The sequence below is a fragment of the Eubalaena glacialis genome, chromosome 1 (assembly GCF_028564815.1).
Source record: "Eubalaena glacialis isolate mEubGla1 chromosome 1, mEubGla1.1.hap2.+ XY, whole genome shotgun sequence".
Classification (NCBI taxonomy): Eukaryota; Metazoa; Chordata; class Mammalia; order Artiodactyla; family Balaenidae; genus Eubalaena; species Eubalaena glacialis.
Genome location: NC_083716.1, coordinates 46,137,549 through 46,161,940, shown reverse-complemented (window position 1 = coordinate 46,161,940; position 24,392 = coordinate 46,137,549). Strand labels below are relative to the sequence as shown.

The following is a 24,392-nucleotide window of genomic DNA, read 5'->3' as shown; positions in this document are numbered from 1 at the left end:
CATATTGTCCTTGTCTGGTTTTGATATCAAGTTTCTTTTAGCGTCATAAAATGAGTTGAGAAGCATTTCTTTCTCTATTTTGTGGAAGAATTTGTATCAGATAAGGATTTTCTTCCTTAAAGGCTTGATAAAACTTAACCTATGAATTCATCAGAGTGGCCTGTTGTCTCTTTTTCTTCCTTTCCTCCTTTCCATCCATCTTTTTTTCTCTCATTCTTTCCTTGGAAGGGATGTGTGTGTGTATATATATATATATTTCTTTTTTTTTAAACATCTTTATTGGAGTATAATTGCTTTACAATATTGTGTTAGTTTCTGCTGTATAACAAAGTGAATCAGCTATATGTATACATATATCCCCATATCCCCTCCCTCTTGCATCTCCCTCCCACCCTCCCTATCCCACCCCTATAGGTGGTCACAAAGCACCGAGCTGATCTCCCTGTGCGATGCTGCTGCTTCGATCTACTTTACATTTGGTAGTGCATATATGTCAGTGCTACTTTCTCACTTAGTCCCAGCTTACCCTTCCCCAAGGGATGTATTTTTAAACTAATGATTCAGTTTCTTAAATGTCTTGATTTTTTCTTTGTTAATGTGATAGTAAAATACAGATTATAGTTTTATATAATTACCCACCTGGCAGAGTTCTTCATAGTATTTTTTAAAATGCTATGCTAGTTTAGTTATGACTCCCTTTTAATTCCTGATATTGTTTATTTGCTGTTTTTCTCTTTTTCTCTATCAGCTTGACCAAAACATTCTTTATTTACTCTCCTTGTTTCAGTATAGTAGCTCTATCCTCCTCTGTGACTAGTCCTTAAGTTCAGATATCCTTTGGTTCAAGTCTTCAGAGTGGACCTCTGTGAGCCCAACATCACTGCTCAGCTTAGCACTTTGGGTTTCCTCTTTATTTTAGATCCCTATGAATTTCCTTTTTAACCTTGGGAGCTCAGTTATGCGTTTAAGAAAATATTTGTTATATTTTATCCTACATTTCTAGGTAGAAAGCTTTTTAGGTTAATCTTGCTTGGCATATTGCAGTAAATACCAGTCTTACTACTTTAAAAAAATATTTAAAGTAAGAAGAGAAAGTTTACCTTTCTACTCTTCCAGTTTTTATCTTTTCACTTATATATATATCATAGACTTCTTTAGGTAAGTACATAGAGATATACTTGGTTCCTCCATCTTGTTGTTAGGTCATCATGAACACTCTGTGCCCTCACTCTCATTGTGCCAGGAACAGAGGGATGATAAGGTACACCCTGCTCGTAATTACCTTGGCCCAGAAGTGACTAATATCACTTCTGCTCATATTTCAGTAGGGGAACCTGGGAAATACAATGTATCATGTGGATATTTGGTGAGTTTCTGCCATACTTGAGTTTATTCTGTAGAATTATGTTGTATGTAACTACTTGACATAAATGTGGTGTGACACATAGAATTCTGATACTGAGATTTCATGAGCATTTTACATGAGTAAACTTAAGTGGTTTTGGATAATTAGGTAGACCTTATTTGGCAAGAGTTAATGGGATAAGATGTCTTACAAGTTGTTTTTAAAACAAAAATATTTTCTCTCCTTTTCTAGGAAAAAAGTTAAGAATCTAGTTCCAGGATATCTGGATATTTCTAGTCTTTTCTAGAATTATTACTGGTTATAAATCAAAGAATTAAATGAGCAATAATAGTTAGACTTGCATTGAGTTAAACGATACTTTTTTTTTGAGGTAAAATCACAATTTCCTTACAGATATAAAATAAATACATGGTAAAGATTTTGTTAAACTCATCATTTAATGAGGGAACTAGGCAGATTTAAAACTGGCTCAAAAGAGAACTCAAAGAAGCACACATTTATTTGGCATAAAGGGAAGGTGAAATGAGTGTACGTAGGAACACTGTAAACTCTCCCCTTTCAGGGGGGTTGGAGGGAAGTCATTTGACCCTCCTCTGGCCAGAATTTATTTTCATGTCTATGGGCAAGAATTCTTTTGCATTTGCTAAGAGTTATCTACAACTTACTTTGTTGTAAAATAGTTCAAGGACAGTGAAAGGCTAGAATTACATAACCAAGAAGAATGTGCTCTAAACAGTACATGGTTTTTCATTGAAGACAGATAGTAATCTTTTTTTTTCCCCCAGATTTACTTACAGTTAAAACTCATACCAGATAAATTATGATTCAACAGTAGTGTGTTATTTGAGAAATGTGTGGGGCAATTATAAATAAAGCATTATAAGAAACTAACATGAAAATATTATATTTCTCTTTGTTTCAGGTTTATGCTGCTGATTGTACTGATGGTGTTCTTTTAGAGCTACGAAAATATTTGCCAAAATATTACGGTATCTGGTCACCTCCCACTGCACCAAATGGTAATCTTTTCTTTAAAATCCATCTTTTAGTCTTAATTCATGAGAGTTGCTTTTTAAAAGGCTTAAGTAAGATTAAGCCTAGTATATAAAAACAATATATCCATTTTTCTTACTACTCTTTCTCTTCTTCATTAAAGAAAACTTATTAATATTTTTGCTGTTCATAACCAGTTTCTTAGATAGCATATACAAATTAATGACCAATCTCTTATAATTGAATGAAAATATATATACTAGTATTTAATGCTGTATTAATTTACAGATGTTCTTTTTTCCGAACTTTTTTTTTTTTATAAATTTATTTATTTATTTATTTAATTTATTTTTGGCTGCATTGGGTCTTTGTTGCTGCGCGCGGGCTTTCTCTAGTGGCGGCGAGCGGGGGCTACTCTTCGTTGCAGTGCACGGGCTTCTCATTGTGGTGGCTTCTCTTGTTGCAGAGCACGGGCTCTAGGCCCACGGGCTTCAGTAGTTGTGGCACGCAGGCTCAGTAGTTGTGGCTCGCGGGCTCTAGAGCGCAAGCTCAGTAGTTGTGGTGCACGGGCTTAGTTGCTCCGTGGTATGTGGGATCTTCCCGTACCAGGGCTCGAACCCGTGTCCCCTGCATTGGCAGGCGGATTCTTAACGGCTGCGCCACCAGGGAAGCCCCTTCCGAACATATTGAGCAATTTCTTTTCCCATTTTGAAAAAAAGAAAATCAAGAAAAATATTTTCTTTGTGTACCTTCCTCCCTATCTTCTGTCTCACTCCTTCATCCCCCACCTGCATGCTTTAAATAGCAATCTTTTAAAAAATACTGGTAAGTTTCATAGTTAGAGGACAAAATGATCTATGTAAGGGCATAGTATTTCTTTCTTAATATTAGTTAATACTTGAAGCAGTATTTGCCACATCAAGGCCTTTGACAGCAGACAGAATTCAGTTAAACTGGTAGCATGACTGCTAACGATTGAAGAAGATTCATGAATGAGGGAAGAGTTTCAAACTTGACTGAGTTTAAGAATAACCCATAGGCTTGTTAAAATGCAAATTAATAGGCTCAATTCCCAGACATTTTGATTATGCAGATCTGTGTTGGAGTTTAGTGGTATGCTTGTTAAATAAAAGCTTCAAGTTTTTTTGATATAGATAGTGCTTGAACCACATTTTGAGAACAGGAAGAGAAGCGGGCTCCTTCTCTCCTTCTCTGAACAGTTTCAGCTTGTTCTTTTCCTCGGTTCTTTGTCTCCCTTCTACTCATTCACTGCTTTTGCGAAGTTTCATTAATAGGGAATCATGGTATCTCCCTGTGAGTATCCTCAGATAATAGTAAATCACTGGTTCCCCAGGGTATTTAGGATTCTTCTGTATTTCAGTTGTATGGCGGAGGGGTGAGCTTTGCTTTGCTCTCCTCCCCTCTTCTCCTCTCCCCTCCTCTCCCTGCCCATCTCCCCTTCTTTCCCTTTCCTTTCCTTTTCTTTTCTCCCTCCCTGCCTCTTTCTTTCCCCTTCCCTTCCTTTCCCTTATCTAATCTAGCCTCGGGATAGTTAAATGCTCAGTTTAAAAAATTATTTAGAAGGGGTAGAGGGAATTCCCTGGAGGTCCATTAGTTAAGTTTCCCCGCTTCCACTGCAGGAGGCACGGGTTCAATCTCTGGTTGGGGAGCTAAGATACCACATGCTGTGCAGTGTAGCCAAACCAAAAAAAAAAAAAAAAAAAAAGAAGGGGTAGAATAACTGAGCAAACAGCATCATTATTTGGAAAAGTAGAGTATACTGAAAGAATTTGGGTAAGAGAAGAAATATTTTAATTGAAAGTAACATTTTATAGTTTAGGATTACTGGCATGTGATTTAAAAAATCAAAGACTTACTAGCAATCAACAGCCTTTTTGGTCTTCAATACCAAATAATCTTGAGGGACATCTCTGCTAATGTATTGTAGAGCAGTAACTTTGAAGTCAGAAGACTTGGCTTCTACATTGGTTATTTCCAAATTTTGTGAACTTTGCTAACTCATTAACCTTTTGAGCTCCACTTTTCTTCTATAAATGGAAAATAATATCACATAGAGTTGTGAAGATCACGTTATGTGAGAATGCTTTGTAAACTCTAATACTCTTATTTTAATATAAATGGAGATATTGGTGCTACTGAGATGAAAAGATGAGGTGAGGAAAATGAGAAAAGAGAGGAGAAAATGTCAATAGAAGTATACATATTTAGAGTGGTCCTGTAATACCAACAGTTGTCTCAGGAAATTTCCCATTCCTTTCCAATTAAAAAAATATATTTTAATTTATTTTTAAAAATAAAAACAAACAAACAAACAGTTTTTTTTGGCTGTGCCTCGTGGCTTGGGGGAGTTCCCCGACCAGAGATTGAACCCGGGCCATAGCAGTGAAAGCGCCGAGTTCTAACCACTGGACCACCAGGGAACTCCCGTCCTTTCCAATTTTTTTTTTTTTTTAAATTTAGTTACTTTTAGCTGCATTGGGTCTTTGTTGCTGTGCGCCGTCTTTCTCTAGTTGCGGCGAGCGGGGGCTACTCTTTGTTGTGGCGTGTGGGCTTCTCATTGCGGTGGCTTCTCTTGTTGCAGAGCACGGGCTCTAGGCGTGCAAGCTTCAGTAGTTGTGGCTTTAGGGCTCTAGAGCGCAGGCTCAGTAGTTGTGACGTACAGGCTTATTTGCTCTGCGGCATGTGGGATCTTCCCAGCCCAGGGCTCGAACCCGTGTCCCCTGCATTGGCAGGCAGATTCTTAACCACTACACCACCAGGGAAGTCCCCTTTCCAGTTTTTTAGCTCTGGAAGGAGTTAGATAAAACTGTTGCACCATACAGATTGTTCAGCTTTGATTTTGCTAGAGAGTTCACGGAATCATCTTTGTTTTTTTTTTTTTTTTTTTAATTATTGATTTATTGATTTATTGATTTATTTATGGCTGTGTTGGGTCTTCGTTTCTGTGCGAGGGCTTTCTCTAGTTGCGGCAAGCGGGGGCCACTCTTCATCGCGGTGCGCGGGCCTCTCACTATCGCGGCCTCTCTTGTGGCGGAGCACAGGTTCCAGATGCGCAGGCTCAGTAATTGTGGCTCACGGGCCCAGCTGCTCCGCGGCACGTGGGATCTTCCCAGACCAGGGCTCGAACCCGTGTCCCCTGCATTGGCAGGCAGATTCTCAACCACTGCGCCACAAGGGAAGCCCCATCTTTGTTTTTATCATTTTGATTGTAAATGAAATAAATATAAGATAGGAAACTTTTTGACATCTTTAGCCCACGGGATCATGAAAACAAATATTTTCTTAAATTTTAGTAGAAAACTGGTTTGTATTACTGAACTTTACATAGTATTAAATTAATGACATAATTTATTTCTTGACTTTTTTTTCCCTCTTTTTATTTGAGCATCTTTTCTTACGTGCTCAAGGTAGAGTTTTATACAGCTTTGTATAATTCTTATAATCCAGAGTTGTAAAATGTGGAAAGTACTGCCAGTTTGCTCAGCAAATTATTGTCACTTAAGAGAAGCATAAGGATGTGCTGACCAATAGGGTGTTTTTTCTTTTAAATTTTGTATGGCAGTTTTATTGAGATATAATTTATGTACCATAAAACTCACCCATTTAAAGTGTACAATTCAGTGGTTTTTTGTTATAGAGTTATACAGTCATCACCATTAGCAAACCTTAGAACATGACCAGTGGGTTTTGTTTTTGTTTTTGTTTTTTAAGGTAAAACATTTGTTAGTAATTACATTTGAAGATTTGGAGCTATTTATACATATTAAATCTCATTTTACTTGTGTGTAAGTACATAGATGCCTAGTACAAGTACTATCAAAAGCCTTTTATTGTTAGTTATTTGGAGGAATGGAAAAGTGTATCTTCAAGTAGGTTTGAGCAAATTGAGAGTTCTCAAATGTAATCTCCAGTTTCATTGATTGGTAGGTTTCTGGATCTAGCTACTAGTCAAGTTTCAGGAAGCATGGACTGAAATTAGCTGTTCCCTTTATCCCACATTTGGAGGCTCAAGGTCTCTTCTATTTATAATTCCTTTTACTTTCAGCTTCTGTTGCTCTTAGAAATAGCTGAAGATTGATGTGAAAAACAGAAATTTGGCTTCATAGATGGGCAGGGATTCACCACCAGGCCTTTTCTCCTTTTTGGGAGGTTCAGAAATGAAGATGGTAGCCAGTACCTAGATATGATGGGGAAGAATGTGATGAAACTTGGAACTCGTATTCTAATGATTTATACAATCAATAATATTCATTAAGGGGATCTGAATAAGTCTTCCTTCAACTCTCTAAATGTCTTCACCCTTGTCTTTCCTTTAAAAGAACTAGTTATCTCATCGTGACTGTTTAGTTTTTTGTAGGTCTTTCAATTTTTCCACAGTATTTCAAATGTTTTTATTTTTTTCTCCTTTGATACTGGGGAATTTTCTGCCTTTTTTTTTCTTAGAGTGTCAGGACTATATTCCGTCAGTAGAATTTTTTTTATGCTTAATGTATTAGAAAACAATGTAAGTATTTAATTTATATTAATATTTAAGATAATTATATTTAATCATATATATTTAAATAGAAAATATATTTAAAATAGAACAGCTTTTTCATTTATAGTAACCTTGTGTAATCTTATACATGCTATCATCAACAGCATGAAATATATAAATATTTTGAGCATGTTAACTATGCCATTGGTATAGCCACTGAGAAGTCTTACTTAATAGTCTGCTTATAACAGCATGAAGTGGTGTATTTTAGAATACCTGGTAGTTATTTTCATGATTTTTACCTCAAAAAATTAAGGAACTATGGAAATTCTATATATGTTTTCCATAAATTAATATGTAAATAACAGATATATCCCTTATGGCCACAGCCCGTTAAACTAAACTATACTTCTAGTCAGTGTGAACTCTTGTAATGAGATCCATGTATTTATGAAAAATAGATGTCCTATTATTTATTATACAAATACCAAGACTAAGCTTAATAGAATATCTTTTAGCTCCGAGGTTCACATATGCCAGTCCTTAGACCTCTGACAGACTGGCTTCATCAGAATCTGTTGTCCTAAATAGAGCTTTTAAGAATTTAAAAAAGTAAATGTAGTTATTTTGCTGTCTTTATGATTTATACACCCATGCATATATATGTGTATATATGAAAAAACCAGCTCTCTTCATTTTTTAATATTCAAAAATCTGTCTTTACTTACAAGTTACATCATATCAAATAGTCGTAATTATTTTCCAAACATCATATTAATATAGTTTAATTTATTTCTTTGACCTTGGTTACAATGAACCTAAACTATTGCAGATAGAACATTATCTTATTCTTAGTCCATCAGATTTTGGCAGTGGAGTTTTAGAACATATTTTCTGCATACCTAAAGATTGAAAAATATTGTTCCACTATACCCAGAGGGGCTTAGCTGAAAAAGTGTCCTTTGTTATCCAGTCTGTAGCATTGCCTTATAAATGAGGCTCCCCTGTTGTAAAATGCCTTTGGTCATTTAAGTTATTAAGTCTTGAGATTGACCTACTTTGAGTTGAACTGTCTTCTACTGAAATAATTTGCTAATAGCATTTTTTCAGAGGGAATTAGTATTCAGATTAATTTCTAGTGATAATAACCTGTAAAAAAAAAATCAGCTTAGATCTCAGTGCTCAGATCATGCCTCATTTTCCTATTTACCTATTTTATTCAAAAGCAGTTGTGGCAAGCTGCTAGATATATAACATCATATTCTGTTTTTGAAACTCTGCATCTCTAAAGCAGGTTTTGATTTTTTTTTTTAATAACTTAGAGGGAAAGAGAAATGAGAATCTCAAAATCTTTTCACTTAAAAAAAATCAAGGCCAGAGAACTAAAAGAATATACTAAACCAACTCTCAGTAGGCCTTAATTTAAGGATTATTAACTTAATGCTAATAATCAATAATTTAGCAGTTATTTGGTAATTCCAATCATATAAAACATATCAAGAACCTGAAAGTAAGATAGTGACAAATATTTGCCTAGTCAAAATAAATGTCAAATAAAATCTATGATACTTAAGCCTGTTTACTGAAGGAATGGCTCAACTTATTACAGGATGAGGAAGGCCAAACCCAAAGTTCCCCTGGGCAGTAGGAATGAGAAGGGCAAACATTGATTCCTTCAGCAAACATTTATTGTATTCCCACTATAAAGAAAGTTTGCATTTGTATTTTTCTCCTTTGCAAGAGAAGGAAAAAATAGGGATTTTATATGCAGTTTGCAAAGTCTCTACTCTAGCTTCTGACGTTTCTATCTTATTACAACAAACAGGTTATTTTTTGTTTTTAATCACTACCAAATTGGCAAGTAGAAAATAATAACCCTACACTGAACTATAGATGCTGTAATAGCTGGGTTTACACACTATCTTTATACTCCCATACATAGCCTCACCTCAGTAAGGCTTTTAGGGTTTCTTGAGTTATGGAAATTAATGATGATAAATTTGTGAATGCTAATGATTTACTGTATTAGGATCTAATTAGTCTTTTCTGATACTTGAAATACAAGCCTAGTTACTGAAATTTTTATACAACTTTAGGGAGAGGATGGATTGGTTTCCTTCTGTTTTGCTCAAGGTAGCTGAAATTGGGAAGAGAGAATCTGAAGGGGCCTGTCCTGTGCTACCTCCTTTCTCTTCTTCTCATCCGCTCCTGTGGTTATCTTTTAAAGCACAGAAATGGGTTGGTTCCAGTTTCTTGATCAGGATATTCCTACTTGTCTCATTACCTTTCACTGTCGGCAGGTTCATGTGTGTGTCCAGACCTTTTACTTTCTCTTATCCTGTTGAAGATGTCCATTTGTTAGAAACTTTCTTAAAATGTGGCATGCTCCTTCTTGTTTCTGCCAGTGCTGGTCTCTTAGGCTGCAGTTCCTTTTTTGTCACTTGACTTCACCTAGTTCTACAAGGTTATAATCCTCCCTCTCGCCATTTTCCTTTCACTAACAGATAAAATTTTTAAAAATAAATTTATTTACTTAAATTTTATTTACTTTAAAGAAGTAAAACCTTGTTACTTTGATAAAAAGAAAATATAATCGCTTCTGTCTTTGAGGAAAAGTTTTTACGAGAAGTGCTTCGTATTACATTCGTAACTGAAAATTACGATCTCATTCAGAACTTTATTTGGGAAGATTCATTCACCCAGGAAGTGGGGGAAGAATTTCTTTCCTTACTTCTTTCCCTCAGTGCACCTGGACTCTTATTCAAGCTAAAACTATAAGGTCAGCTACCGTGTGTGATAACTGGGATGTTTATTTTTTTACTTGAATCTCCATTTATAATAGTTTTCTGAGGGAAGATGTATACAGGATGCCAAAGTTATTTACAAATGAACTTTTGAGGATTTCTTGTGTTCTAAAAAGCAAGGTATTTGTTTTTCCTTTGGGACTAGTAAGACTAGAACGTATATTTGGCAGTGACCATCATTTGGATTGATTTACCTTTCTTAACCTATACCTGTTGTGTCCTCTGTGGGAAGGAGTTATTCCTATTACTAATTTTAAATAAAGACTTAAAAATTATTAAAATACTGATATCTGCTGAGGCATATATGATATAAACTATATTCAAAAGGAGAATGTATTCTGGGACAGCTTTTAAAATAATCTCATTGCCTTTTTAATGTCCTTGGAAGCCTTATATCTAATTCATACCTTTTGTTTATGGTTGAATATTATTTATTCCATCTCCTGCAAGAGTTTCCCTGTGACATTTATACCTGTTGTAAATTTGTTGGTCAGTCTTTTTTTTTTTTTTTTTTTCCTCTCTCTTCAAGTGGAGTAATAATAATTGTTGACTCTGGACTTGTTTTAACTTTTTTCTCAGTTTTAAGATTTCCTCATTTTTGTTTTTCCTTGAGTAGTAATATGTTTTCCTATTACTAATTAGAGTTTTTCTTTAATAACAGATTTATACCTAAAACTGGAAGATGTGACCCATAAATTTAATAAGCCCTGTATAATGGATGTAAAGATAGGGCGGAAAAGCTATGATCCTTTTGCTTCATCTGAGAAGATTCAGCAACAGGTCAGCAAGTACCCATTAATGGAAGAGATTGGGTTCTTGGTGCTTGGCATGAGGGTAAGAGTGATTTTTAGTGTAATACACACGTTTCTTGTTACATATTCTTCCCTTGAAAATTATGTCTCATATATTTTGGAATTAGGTTATCCATAACTCCCCAGTGTGGGCAGAGATTTTTACCTCTTCTGTTCACTGGTATGTGGGCAGTGTCAGGAATTATTCTGATATACAGTACATGATTAATAAGTAAATGAATAGCTAAACCTCAAGTCTCTGACTCTGATAATTTTGTATTAAAGAAGTCTTAAGTTTAGGTGCAAAATAAATAACATGGTAAGTGAATGTGATATTATTTATGATTTTCCCACGAGAAAAGTGCTAAGTTTATGTATTCAGTAATTTTTCTGTATATTTAAAACAGAAGAGTGAAATTAAAAATTAAGTTATTGTTTCAGACTGTGATTTAAAGCTGTTGTTTTCTTTGCTCATGTTTCTCTGGATTGGCAATTTGAGTTGGGCTCAGGTGGTCAGTTCTTCTGATCTCATCCAGGTTCCCTCTTGTGGCTGCACTCATCTGATGGCTCAGCTGGGGCTTGGTGGTCTAAATGACCTCACTCTTATGTCTACAAGTTGATACTAACTGTTGGCTGAGCCTTTTCCCATGAGGTTCCTCATCTTCCAGAAGGCTAAGTGGAGCTTCTTTGTGTGCTACATTCAAGGAAGGCAAGAGTGAGAGCTACAAGAGCTGTTAAAATCTAGGTTTGGAAGTCACTTTCTGTCATTTCTATGGAGTTTTATAGGTCAAAGTACATCATAGGGCCAGTCCATATTGATAGGGAGAAGAAGACCCCACTTCTGATGGTGGGAATAGGGAAGTCAAAATACAAATGGCAGTGTGCACAAGGATGTTGAGGCCATCTTCGCAAACAATATGCCACAGTTAAGAATGTGGAATAAAATCCTCTAAATAAATGGTATGCCTAGATGTCTGGAGGTAAAATTTGTATATATGATAAATTATTGCTTCTATAAAAACATAATGGATCATTTTGAAATTCATCATGTAAGATGATATACAGTCTTCCTTTTGAGTTTTAAACAGGAGAGTTAATAGGAAGCATTATAAATGAATTGTTACTGTGATAGTTAAAACAGCACAGTTGAATTTGGTAGTCTGTAAATGAAACCAAAGAAATTATTGACACAGTTATTTCATTTTAGAAAACTCTAAATGTGGGTATATAGTAAAGGGGAAAAGGGTAGTGGAATAATGGTAAAACAAACAAGGAATAAACATCTCAAAGGAATCTGACTGGGCAGTTATTTAAACCTTCACTGTTTTCAAATCTCTCACCCTCCTGCTTTCCTTCTCTTTTAGCAGATAACTTTGCCTTCTGCTTCAGAAAAAATAAGCCATCACACAGGATTTCCTTTAATTTCCTGCTAACAGATGTACATACCTAACCTGCAAGTGCTTTCATTTCCTCCTTATTCCTTCCTGTCACATTGAAGAATTTTCCATCTTCCTAAGGACAGCCCTTCCCTATGTCCTCTGGATCTCATTGTCTCCCACCTCTTCAGGAGCCTAATACTGTTGATTCTCTCTTGTCCTTTTTATATCTTCAACTTCTGTCTCTCTTTACTCTTTTTTCCTTTTGTTTTAAATATGTTCAAATCACTCTCAAAAAAAAAATCAAAACCCATCTTTATCCTGTTCTGCCCTCCAGCAATGGGTTTAAATTGTTTCCACTTTGCACCCAAACTAGTTATATTTGTTTCTGTTGCCTTACTTCCCACTCAGTATTCTTCAACCCATTCCAGTCTGGCTTCGGCTACATCATGCCACTAGATTGGTGTCTCATGAAGGTCCCTAATGATGTCTCCATGTCACTAAATCCAAATGGCATTTTTCATTACTCATCTTACTTCACTTTGAAAAGCAGCCTTCAACACTGACTAGGTCCTCCTTGAAACATTCCTTTTTGTGTCCATAACACTACACCCTCTCTTGTTTTTTTCCTAAGACCACTTGGCAGTCTTCTTTGCCAGCTCATTTCTTTCTGTTTGTTCTTTAAATATTGAGGTATTCCGCTTAGTTCCATTTTACTGCCTCCCTCTCTTTTTTATTTCTTCCTAGGTAGCATCCTTTTTTCTCATTGGTTCAGTTTCACTTACACTGATAACTCCCAAACATATATTTTCAGCTTCTGGTTTTTCTTTGATCTCCTAATCTATATAGCTAACAGCCTATTAGACATTTTACTCGGATAACTTAAAGACATCTAGGACTAATATGTAAAAAACTGACATAGATCTGTCTTGCAAAATATCAACCACAATAGTAGCAGCAAACCTGTTATTCTCTGTCTCAGTAAATGGCATCACCATACATCCAGTTTTACGAGGGAGAAACCTCATAGTACCATCACCTCTCAGAGCCATCCATCAATCCTGTTGATCTTAATTCCCAAGCACCTGAGTCCCATTGTCAAAATTATTCCTCTCTAGACTAGTATCTTTACTGAACTCTCAATTTCAGTTTTGCTCTCTTCCAGTCTGTTCTCCAAACATTGCAAAATGTATATCTAATTGACATTCCCCAGCTTAAAAACTCTTCAGTGGGTTTCCATTGCCTTTTAAGATATGATTTTGCTCTCCTGTGTTGTGTTATTTCCCCAGACAAATGAGGTTCCTCTGTTTATATTTTTTAATAACATTTTTATTGAGATATAATTTATATACCATTCAATTCACTCATTTAAGGTATACAATTGATTGGTTTTAGTATATTCATAGAGTTGGGCAGCCATCATCATATTCACTTGTAGAACGTTTTCATCACCCCAAAAGAAATGCTGTACCTATTAGCAATCACTCCTCATTTCCTTCCAACTTCCAACCCCCTAGCCATAGACAATTCTAATCTACTTTCTGACTCTATAGCTTTGCCTCTTCTGGACGTTTCATATAAACGGAATCATGTAATACAATAGGTGGTCTTTTGTGACTGGCTTCTTTCAATAATGTTTTCAGAGTTTGTCTATGTTAGCATAAATCAGTATTTTATTCCTTTTTATTGTTGTACGGATATACCACATTTTGTTTATCCATTTGTTCGCTGGTCAACTTTGGGTTGTTTCCACTTTTGGGCTATTATTAATAATGCTATCGTGAACATTCATGTACAAGTCGTTACGTTTTTATTTGAGGGGGGTAGTTCCTGAATTTGAAATTGGTGGGTGCTATGATTAAGTTTAACTTTTTCAGAAACTGCCAAAGTGTTTTTCCAAAGTTCCTGCACCATTTTACATTTCTACCAGTGATATATAGGAGTTCCAGTTTCTCCACATCCTCACCCAAAACCCAAACCTTGTTATTGTCTCTCTCTCTCTCTCTCTTTTTCTTTTTTTAACTATAAGCCATCCTAGTGGATGTGAAGTGGTATCTCATTGTGGTTTTTATTTGCATTTCCCTAATGGCTCATGGTATTGAGCCTCTTTTCATGTGCTGTTGACATGTGTATATCTTCTTTGGAGAAATGTCTATTCCAATCCTTTGCCCATTTTTAATTTGGGTTGTTTTTTCTGTGGATTGTTTTTCCACTTTCTTTATAATGGCTTTGGAGTACAAAAGTTTTAAATTTTGAAGTCTAATTTTTTTTTTGTCTTTTGTTACTTGTGCTCTTGGTGTCATAGTTAAGAAACCATTGCCTAAACTAAAGTCATGAAGATTTACTCCTATTTTTCTTCTATAGTTTTAACTCTTACATTGAGATATGTGTACATTTTAAGTTAGTTTTTTGGGTGTGGTTTGAGGAAGGGGTCAAACTTCTTTTGCATATGGATATTCAGTTGTCCTAGCACCATTTATTGAAAAGACCATTCTTTCCCCCACTGGATGCTCTTGACACTGTTGCTGAAAATAAACTGACCATAAATGTAAGAGTTTATTTCTGGACTCTCAGTTCTCTTCTGTTGATCCATATTGTCTATCTTTATGCCAGAACCACACTGTCTTTTTTTTTTTCCCCCCAGCTTTATTGAGGTATAATTGACGTAAAGATATTTAAAGTATACATTGTGGTGATTTGATATGCATACACATTGTGAAAGGCTTCACTCATCTAGTTAATTAACATATCCATCACCTCACATATTTATCTTTTATTTGTGTATGTGAGAACATTTAAGTTCTAAGTTCTACCCTCTTAGCAAATTTCAGTTATGCAATACAGTGTTATCAATTTAGTCACCATGTTTTACTTTAGATCCTCAGACTTTATTCATCTTATAACTGAATGATGAATACCAACCTCTTCCTATTTCCCCCACCTCCTCCCAGCCCTTGGTAACCACTTTCTACTCTCTATAAGTTTGGTTTGTTTTTTTGGATTCCATGTATAAGTGATGCTGTGCAGTATTTGTCTTTCTCTATCTGGCTTATTTCACTTAGCATAATGCCCTTAAGGTCCATCTATGTTGTTGAAAATGGCAGGATTGCCTTCTTTTTCATGACTGAATAATATTCCATTGTTTATTTACAGGCGTACTTGGAGGTATTGTGGGTTCAGCTCCAGACCACTGCAATAAAGCAGATATCACAATAAAACAAGTCACAAGAATTTTTTGGTTTCCCAATGCATATAAAAGTTATGTTTACACTATACTGTAATCTGTTAAGTATGCAATAGCATTATGTCTAAACAAACAATGGGCATACCTTAATTTAAAAATACTTTATTGCTAAAAAAGTGCCAAAACAATTATAATAGTAACATCAAAATTCACTGATCACATAACAATATAATAATAATGAAAAAGTTTGAAATATTGCGAGAATTACCAGATGTGACACAGAGACATGAACTGAGCAAATGCTGTTGGAAAAATGGTGCTGATAGACTTGTTTAATGGAGGCTTGCCATAAACCTTCAATTTGTGAAAAACACAGTATCTGTGAAGTGCAGTAAAACGAGGTATGTGTGTACACACCACATCTTTACCCATTCATTCATTGATGTACACTTAGGTTGTTTCCATATCTTGGCTATTGTGAATAATGTTGCAATGAACGGAGTGCATATAGCACCACGATATCCTATTTTCTTTTTCTTGGGTGTATACCCAGAAGTAGAATTGCTGGATCATAATGGTAGTTCTATTTTTAAGTTTTTGAGGAGCTTTCATACTGTTTTCCATAGTGGCTGCACCAGTTTACATTCCTGCCAGTAGTACTCAAGTGTTGCCTTTTCTCTATATTCTCACCAACACTTGTTATTTGTTGTCTTTTTGATGATAACCATTCTAACAGGTGTGAAGTGTATCTTGTGATTTTGATTTGCATTTCCCTGATGATTAGTGATGTTGAGCACCTTTTGATGTTCCTGTTGGCCATTTGGATGTTGTCTTTGGCAAAATATCTATTCAGTTCCTCTGTCCATTTTTGAATCAAAAAATTTTCCCATCAAATTGTCTGACTTTTTATATATTTGGAATATTAACACCTTATCAGATATATGATTTGCAGATATTTTCTCAGAACCACACTGTCTTTTTTTTTTTTTTTTTGGCTGTGCTGTGCAGCTTGCCAGATCTTAGTTCCCTGACCAGGTGTTGAACCCAGGCCCACGGCAGTGAAAGCACTTAGTCCTAACCACTGGACCACCAGGGAACTCCCAAGAACTACACTGTCTTGATTAGTGTAGCTTTGGAGTAAGTTTTGAAACCAGGAATTGTTAGACTTCCAACTTTGTTCTTCTTTTCCAAGATTGTTTTGGCTGTTCTGGGTCCCTTCAACTTCCACGCGAATTTTAGAATCAACTTGTCATTTCTGCAAAGAGGTGTCGGCTGGGATTTTGGTGTAAGGAATAGTTTTGGATCTGTAGATCAATTTGGGTTCCCCTATTTTTGTTTTCATGGCTTCCTTTATATAGTAGTTAGCAGTTTATAATTACATATTGTTTACTTATCTGAGAAAGGATATGATTGAAGTGTGAAATAATAAATGAGAATGAGAATGTGAATATAAATTTAATTATGTTATTCTAGAATGTTAAAATTGGGAGACATACCTTGAATTTAGTAGGAGTTATGTTAGGATTTTTTTCAAATAGTTATTTCTTTAGTAGGTGGTAAATTCATTAAACTTTTTAATCACAATGGGTTTATAGACTAATAATAAAGGTAGACTTGAATAATTTTAGAATGAATGTTCCAAATTTAAAAAATTCTCCTCCAAGACAGTCCTACCTTTAAATTAAAAAAAAAAAAAAACCAAACCAAAAACAACCCTTACTATAACTGAATAGACTGAAATTTACCAAATATATCAATTTTAACATACTTTTCTGTTATGTTTAACCAGTAGTAGGAAGAGGTTTGGTGGGTAGAAGAACATGCCAGTTTAGGAATTCCTTATTTTTAAATGACTGTCAGCAATTATACTGTTATTTCCTTGATCCCAAGATGGTGTAGATGATAAGACTCACTTTGATTTAACAACAAGATTTATTAAGATATGTGTAACAAAAGAGATAGAAACTGAATAGGAACTATGTGAACGAGGGAGTCACAAAAGGAGGAGTATAGAGTGCCTTTGGATAAGGTGGTATTTTGAACTGGCAACGGGGAAAATAATAGGTAGAAAACCAAGAAGCAGAGCATATTGTGAAATAGGAGTTTATGTAAGGTGACTGGAGCATACTGTATGTAGGAAGGTGGGGTGTATTTTAGCTTAAAGTATCAAACTTGAGAGAAGTTAATATATCAGCAGCTTGCTTTGGGACTTACTGGCTTTTTGACATAGCATCCTTTTGGGTTAACTATTTGAATGGTTGTTTAATTTTCCAGTTTTGTATTGACTTGGAAAACACATGCTATATAACTGTAGGGGTTTATTATATTTATTAACCACAAGTAATTGAAATACAATTTGTAGAAATTACCTGAAATTTCTTTAGAACTTGTGATTCAAGATTTTAGATGATTTAATTTTGGATGTTCCAGTGTATTTTTGGCAATAACTTAAATTTTTGACAAAGAAATATTTGCACTTAAGAGAGAAGTCACGTTTCTTAATCACTGATTCCTAATTACTGGGGGAAAAGATTCTTTTGATCTTTATTTATCACATTGTCTAAAAATCAGACTCTTTTTTTGTATACCTTTTTTTCCTCTATAATAGTGGATAACAGTAACCCTTCAAATTTCTTTTTTTCCATTAATAGGATTTGATTTAATAGGAAATGTGTTTTGCTAAAGATATCTGAATTGGTTTGCTCCTGACATGAGTTCCTGTAAAATAAGCAACTTATATGATCCAGGAAGTGCTGGAGCTTTTTTTTTGCTTGTTATTCTGTCCTACTCATGTCTTCCAGCTTACCATTCCGTTAAAAATATTTTCAAGGTGGTACTGTAACTTTTGATTTATAGATATCTTTGTGACTGACCAAGACTGGACAGTGGGTAGAGACTGAAGAAATTCTCAGACCTCTTGATATTCTAGCTTTAACTAGTAAAGTAGAAGTAAATAAAGATGCCTGAAATTAATACAGCATTGTAAATCAACTATACGCCAATAAAAAAATAAATGAATAAATAAAAATAAGTAAATAGAGGAAGAGAGAATATCAATAAAGGAGTCCCACTGAAACTAATTAGCTTTAGTCTATTTGTGAAATTTAGATTTTTCATATGTGAAATCTAACTTAGCTCAGAAAATACATCCCTGAATAGTATTTGAAAATTCTTCGCATTTGTTTTTTGTGTTTATTTAATATATTTCCTCTGATTATTAATTTCTCAATTTCATCCTTTTTTATTGCAACATAAATGATATATAACATTGTGTGTTTGAGTTGTACAACATATTGATTTGTTACATTTGTATATTGCCATATGATTGCCACATAGCATTAGTTAATACCTGTCACTTTGAAAATCCTCTTTTACACATATTTCTGTGCATAGAGAACATGAGTATATTTTTTTAAACACATTTTGGTTATGATTAACTGTTCTTATAAAAATAGTTTTTCCTGTAGTCAAATGTAATTTTGGTATTTATGAAATGCTTTCTTCTATTCATAGTAACACTTTGTTCAAGATAAATTATCTTTCTTTAATAGGCTGTAAGAACACGGTTCTAATTTAACTCTTTGAATAAAGTGAAGCATTTGAGATAGATGGTAATTAGCCGTATCAGACTGAAAGTTATAAAATATCAGTTTCTAAAGCAATGTATTCTTTTTTTTCTTTTTTTAAATATTTATTTATTTATTTGGCTTTGCCGGGTCTTAGTTGCGGCACACACGGGATCTTTAGTTGTGGCATGTGGGATCTAATTCCCTGACCAGGGATCAAATTCGGGTCCCCTGCATGGGAGTGTGTGGACCACCAAGGAAGTCCCTAAAGCAATGTATTCTTAATGCTTCTTAAAAATATTTAATTAAAATTTGATGAGATACATTGTTATATGGCTCAAACTCCAAAAAGTATAGAAATATATACAGTGAGAAGTCACTCTCCACACAGGATACTATATTATAGTGATTTTTTTCTCCAGCGTATCCTTCCAGAAGTATTTTAAACATACACAAGTAAATGCTGCATATATGTATTCCTTTATTGCAAAACCTACCTACTTTGAACACTGTTTTGTATCTTGCTTTTTTTTTTTGTTTAACGTATCATGAAGATTTTTCCATAGTGGCACAGTATTATAGTTTAACCAGCTTACTTTGATGGATCCTTTGACTTGTTTCCAGTCTTTTGCTCTTACAAGTAATGTTACAGATGACTAACCGGAGACCTACCTCATTCCACCAGTGTGCTAGGGTATTTATGGGATAAGCTTCTAGAGGGGAATTGCTGAGCTTGTATGCGTTTATAATTGTGGTAGATATTGGCAGTCTGCCTGATATCTAGAGCAGTGATTTTGAACCAGGGGCAGTTTTATTCCCCAGGGAGTCATTTGGCAGTGTCTGGAGGCATTTTTGGTTGCCACAATTTTGGGGTAGGCTGTGTTCCTGGTATGTTTGAGAGCTGTTTGATTTCAGTGAACTCTTCAGATACGTCGTTCATTTTCCCATAAGAGTAAACATGCCCTTTGTTCATCATATAAATTTCAAATACCTTTTCTCTGTTTGTCTTTTGATTTCTGAATGGCAAAAACACTATGAACATTTTAAAAAACATATTGTATGTGGTAGAAATTTTTGAGTTTTAGTTGGAAATGCCTTCCTTACTTATCAGTTATTCAAGGATTCTTCTATCTTGGGGTGGGGAGGCATTTTATTTTGCTCATTTTGATCTTTGATGTATTTGGAATTTATCCTGGTATAAGTTATAAATACAACTTATTTTTTCCAGGTCACTAGTTAATCATACTAACACCATTTAATAATAATCCATCTTTTTCTTCTGGTTTAAAATACCATTATCACATACAAGCGTCTCATGTTTTTGATTTTAAAGTATGTTTTAATGGAATTACCATCCCAAAGAGATATCTGCACTCCTATGTTCATTGCAGCAATATTCACAATAGCCAAGATATGGGAACAACCTAAGTGTTTGTCTACAGATAAATGGATAAAGAAGATGTGCCTCTTTAAACAATGGAATATCATTCAGCCATGAGAAAGAAGGAAATATGGATGAAACCAGAGGGCATTTTGCTAAATGCAATAAGCCAGCCAAAGAAAGACAGATACTGTGTGGTAGCACTTATATGTAGAGTCAAAAAAAGAAACCCAAAAGACAAAGCTGATCTCATAGAAACAGAGAATAGAATGGGGGTTTCCAGGGATTTAGGGAAGGGGGAAATGGGGAGATGTAGGTCAGAGGGTACAAACTTTCAGTTATAAGATGAATAAGTTCTGAGGAGCTAATGTATAGCATGGTGACTATAGTTAATAATACGATATTGTATACTTGAAATTGGCTGAGAGTAGATTTTAAGCATTCTCACTGCATACATACACTAAAAATGAGTTAACTGTATGAGGTGATGCATGTGTTTATTTTCTTGATCTTAGTAATCATTCCACAATGTATATGTATACCAAATAATCACATGGTATACTTTAAATATATACAATTATACTTGTCATTTATTCCTCAGTAAAGTTGGAAAAAGTATAAATAAAATATGTTTTAATATCTAGTAGGATGGCAAGGTTAGTCCCTCCTTACTGATCTTATTTGGATTTTCCTTAGCAATTCTTGATTTTCTATATGAACTTTAAAATTAGCTTATATGATTAAAATAATTGTTGGTGTTTTATTATAATCTGATTTTACTCCTAGATTAATTATATCTTTTATGATGTTGAATCTTCCTTTCTGAGAACATGGGTATGTGTTTATGTGTATATCTTAGGAGTGTTTTAAAGACGTCTTTCTATAGATCTTAGGCTTTTTTAGTTTATTCCTATGTTTTATTTCTTTTTTATTTGATTTGTAAGTAGGATCTTCTATTACATTTTCTAGCCAGTTGTTTGTATATATGAAAGCTTATTTTCTGTTTACTAATTTGTACTGTCACCATTTCAAGTTTTTATTGTTTTTGTTAGTTTTTAAATTGATTTTCCAATATACAACCATTATCTACAAAGAGTAATATTTTTGTTGTCGCCTTTTCAAATTATTATGCCTCTTATTTCTTTCTCTTATCTATTTGCATTTGCTAGAAACTCCAGAACAATATTAGGTAATAATGATGATAAAACACATTGTGGTTGAGTACTTTTTGTGGAAGTTTCTTGTATTTTAGGACAGATGCTTCCTTATTTCTACTTTAAACTTGAGGCTAACTTTTGGTGGATTGAGATGGATAATTCTTTTCATATTGGAAGTAGTCATCTGTCTTTTTAAAGAGTTTTCATTGATAGTAGATGTAAATTTGCTAAATGCCTTTTCAGCATGATAAGACAATATGATTTTTTTTTTTCATCTTAACTCCATTAGAATGAATTATATGAGTAGATCTTCCCATCTTTAACCATCCTTGCATTGCTGGGATTCCCCCCACTGCTCCTCACTCCCAGCCCTGGGTCAAGGAGTATTAGTGTTTAATATTCAGTGCTTTTTTCTGACAGGTTTATCATGTTCATTCTGATAGCTATGAGACACAAAACCAGCACTATGGAAGAAGCTTAACAAAAGAAACTCTAAAGGATGGTAAGGATTGAAAAACCATACTTCAGTGCTTTTATTACTACACAGTTATCAAAATAATTCTAAAGTGATTTCAGTTTTAATTCTCCTTTGGTATAATGATTCAGTTCACAATGAAGTCTTAACATATATGCTTCTAAAATATTTATGGCCAAGATATTATAAAAGCAGTGATAGCACAGATTTCCAGAAATAATATTCTTTTAAAGTTTATTATTAGCTCTATCCAAGATGGGACAGAACTTAAGAGTGATGTAAATAGTTCAAAGAATTTTTATTTTATGTATACAGAATAATCATCTATAGTGTTCCCTTAACAATTAGTATTTGCCTTGGTATACTTAACCAATAGCAAGCTAATATTCAGATTGGCTGTTGTTTTTGGCCATGCTGTGCAGCTTGCGGGATCTTAGTTCCCTGACCAGGAATCAAACCCATGTCCCCTGCAGTGGAAGCGTGGAGCCCTAACCACTGGATTGCCAGGGAAATCCCCAGATTGGCTCTTTATTAAAATATTTCTCAGGCTAATATGACTATTTTTAGCAGTTTCTGTCCCGAAGTAGGGGAACAGCAAAATTTAATTACATATATCCATAAATTCCCAAATGTGATAAAATATGCATAAATAATTTTATAAGAGGCCTAATCTGATAGGTTAAAACATGTAAAAGTCTCAATTTTGAATAACATACTCAACTTGGAGTAGTACTAGTCCCCAAAGTGAGCTCAACTTTTGTGAAAAGACTGATTTAATAAATATTTTCGAGAACATAAATTAAGTACAGTTATGGTTTCGTATTTTGGTAATGGGCTGTTGACATCATTAAAAATGGTTATGATTTGACTCTAGGTTCTAGATTAGTTCTTGAATGTGATTCTAACAAATATGTAATCTTACTGTAAAATTCCTCATAATAGAAAATGAAGCAAATCTTGGAATCCTGTTCCTTAAGAGAATGTATAGAGAGAGCACTAAACTAGCAGTCTACCTGTAGTAAATTTTTTGTCTAAATAAGGTATTTCATGTTACATAAGTGTCATTTATATGTTTTCTAGCAAGAACATCTTCACCAGAAATTAAGTTGAGCTCCAAGATTCTGTGTTTGACTAGAATTCTTATCTGTTCACTTAATTGCAGGGGCTGATGGGAGAAAATTAAAGAATTGTATCTAAGATGAGATTACTTCCCAAGTGATAGTTATTTCATAATTTCATTATAATCCTAGTATTTTCCTTTTTATAGGAGTCTCCCGTTTTTTTCATAATGGATTCTGCTTAAGAAAAGATGCTATTGCTGCCAGTATTCAGAAGATTGAGAATATTCTGCAGTGGTTTGAAAGCCAGAAGCAGCTTAACTTTTATGCAAGTTCATTATTGTTTGTTTATGAAGGTTCATCTCAGCCAACTACTGCAAAATTGAATGACAGAACTTTAGCAGAAAAGTTTTTGTCCAAAGGACAGCTCTCAGACACAGATGTACTAGAGTACAATAATAACTTTCATGTGTTAAGTTCCACAGCGAATGGAAAAATAGAGGCTTCAGTGGGCAAAAGCTTGTCCAAAATGTATGCTCGTCACAGAAAAATGTATTCAAAAAAGCATCACAGTCAGACTTCGTTGAAAGTTGAAAATATAGAGCAAGACAATGGGTGGAAAAGCATGTCACAGGAACATTTAAATGGAAATGTACTTTCCCAACTGGAAAAAGTCTTCTACCATCTTCCCACTGGTTGTCAAGAGATTGCGGAAGTAGAAGTGCGAATGATAGACTTTGCTCATGTGTTCCCTAGCAACACAGTAGATGAGGGATATGTTTATGGGCTGAAGCATTTAATTACTGTACTGCAGAGTATTTTAGACAATTGAATCCTTTGCTGCAATCTTTTAAAGGGGTGGGGCACTCATAATGAAGAGCAGCAGTTAATAACTCTGCACTTGTAATGCTGTGTAAAAAATTTGTATTGTGAGTCTACATTTTATTTGTCTTTATACTTTTGGTAGAAGGGTTAACTTTTTTATAATCTTACTCAGGAAAACTAATTATTTGTTCTTTAGAAAACTATAAAGAATAAAGAAACTTAGGAATGTTAAGCAGGGAATGTGGTGGTACGTGGCTTAAAGATCTATTTGGCTTAAGCAAAATGCAAACCATTATTCAGTCATTACGAGTTTAGTTAGCTTTCTGTAGCCAATTTATTGTGAAATCTCTGTCCACCCGCCCTTGACAATGAGCCATATCTAAACTCATTACATTATTAGAACACTTTCAAAAATCTAGAAAGCACAGGTTGATATCCTTAGTATTGCTACGTATGAAGTTATTAAAACTGGAGAAAATTCTACAGAAATAAGTACTGTTTAGGTTTTATGTTAAAAGTTCAGACCAGCATATCAAAAGGTGCTTCTTAGAAGTAAAATGATTTAGAATTATTGTATTCCAAAAGCAGATTTTCCCTTTAATTTCCATTTATATGCATATTTCAAAATACTTCTTGAAAAAGATCATTGAAATGGACAACAACAACAACAAAAGTCTGACATTAAGGGCACTAATAATTAGTCTCGCCACGGTTAGGGAAGAGAGAAGTTATTTGCAAGGAACAAAATGTTTTTCTTTTAAAATCTTTATGGGAAAATTGGAATTTTACTACATTGTGACAAGTATTATAAACCATATAATACCTTTTACTACAGCTTCAGAAAGGTGGATGATTGAAGCTCTTCTTCTTATTTCTCCTTTAAATAACTTTTGAGAGTTTTTTTCTTTTACAATTCTT

The 24,392-nt window shown here is 34.4% G+C and overlaps 1 protein-coding gene across 1 annotated transcript in view; it reads left to right on the top strand.

The window, feature by feature from the left end:
* The window catches only part of IPMK (inositol polyphosphate multikinase), a 36,300-nt gene extending 12,361 nt beyond the window's left edge, over nt 1–23,939 (top strand). The window contains exons 3-6 of the mRNA XM_061195961.1: nt 2,289–2,385; nt 10,323–10,495; nt 21,537–21,618; nt 22,859–23,939. Coding sequence (XP_061051944.1) covers nt 2,289–2,385; nt 10,323–10,495; nt 21,537–21,618; nt 22,859–23,481 — 975 coding nt within the window. The 3' untranslated portion in view covers nt 23,482–23,939. The remainder of the gene's footprint in view (nt 1–2,288; nt 2,386–10,322; nt 10,496–21,536; nt 21,619–22,858) is intronic.
* The last annotated feature ends 453 nt before the right edge of the window (nt 23,940–24,392 follow it).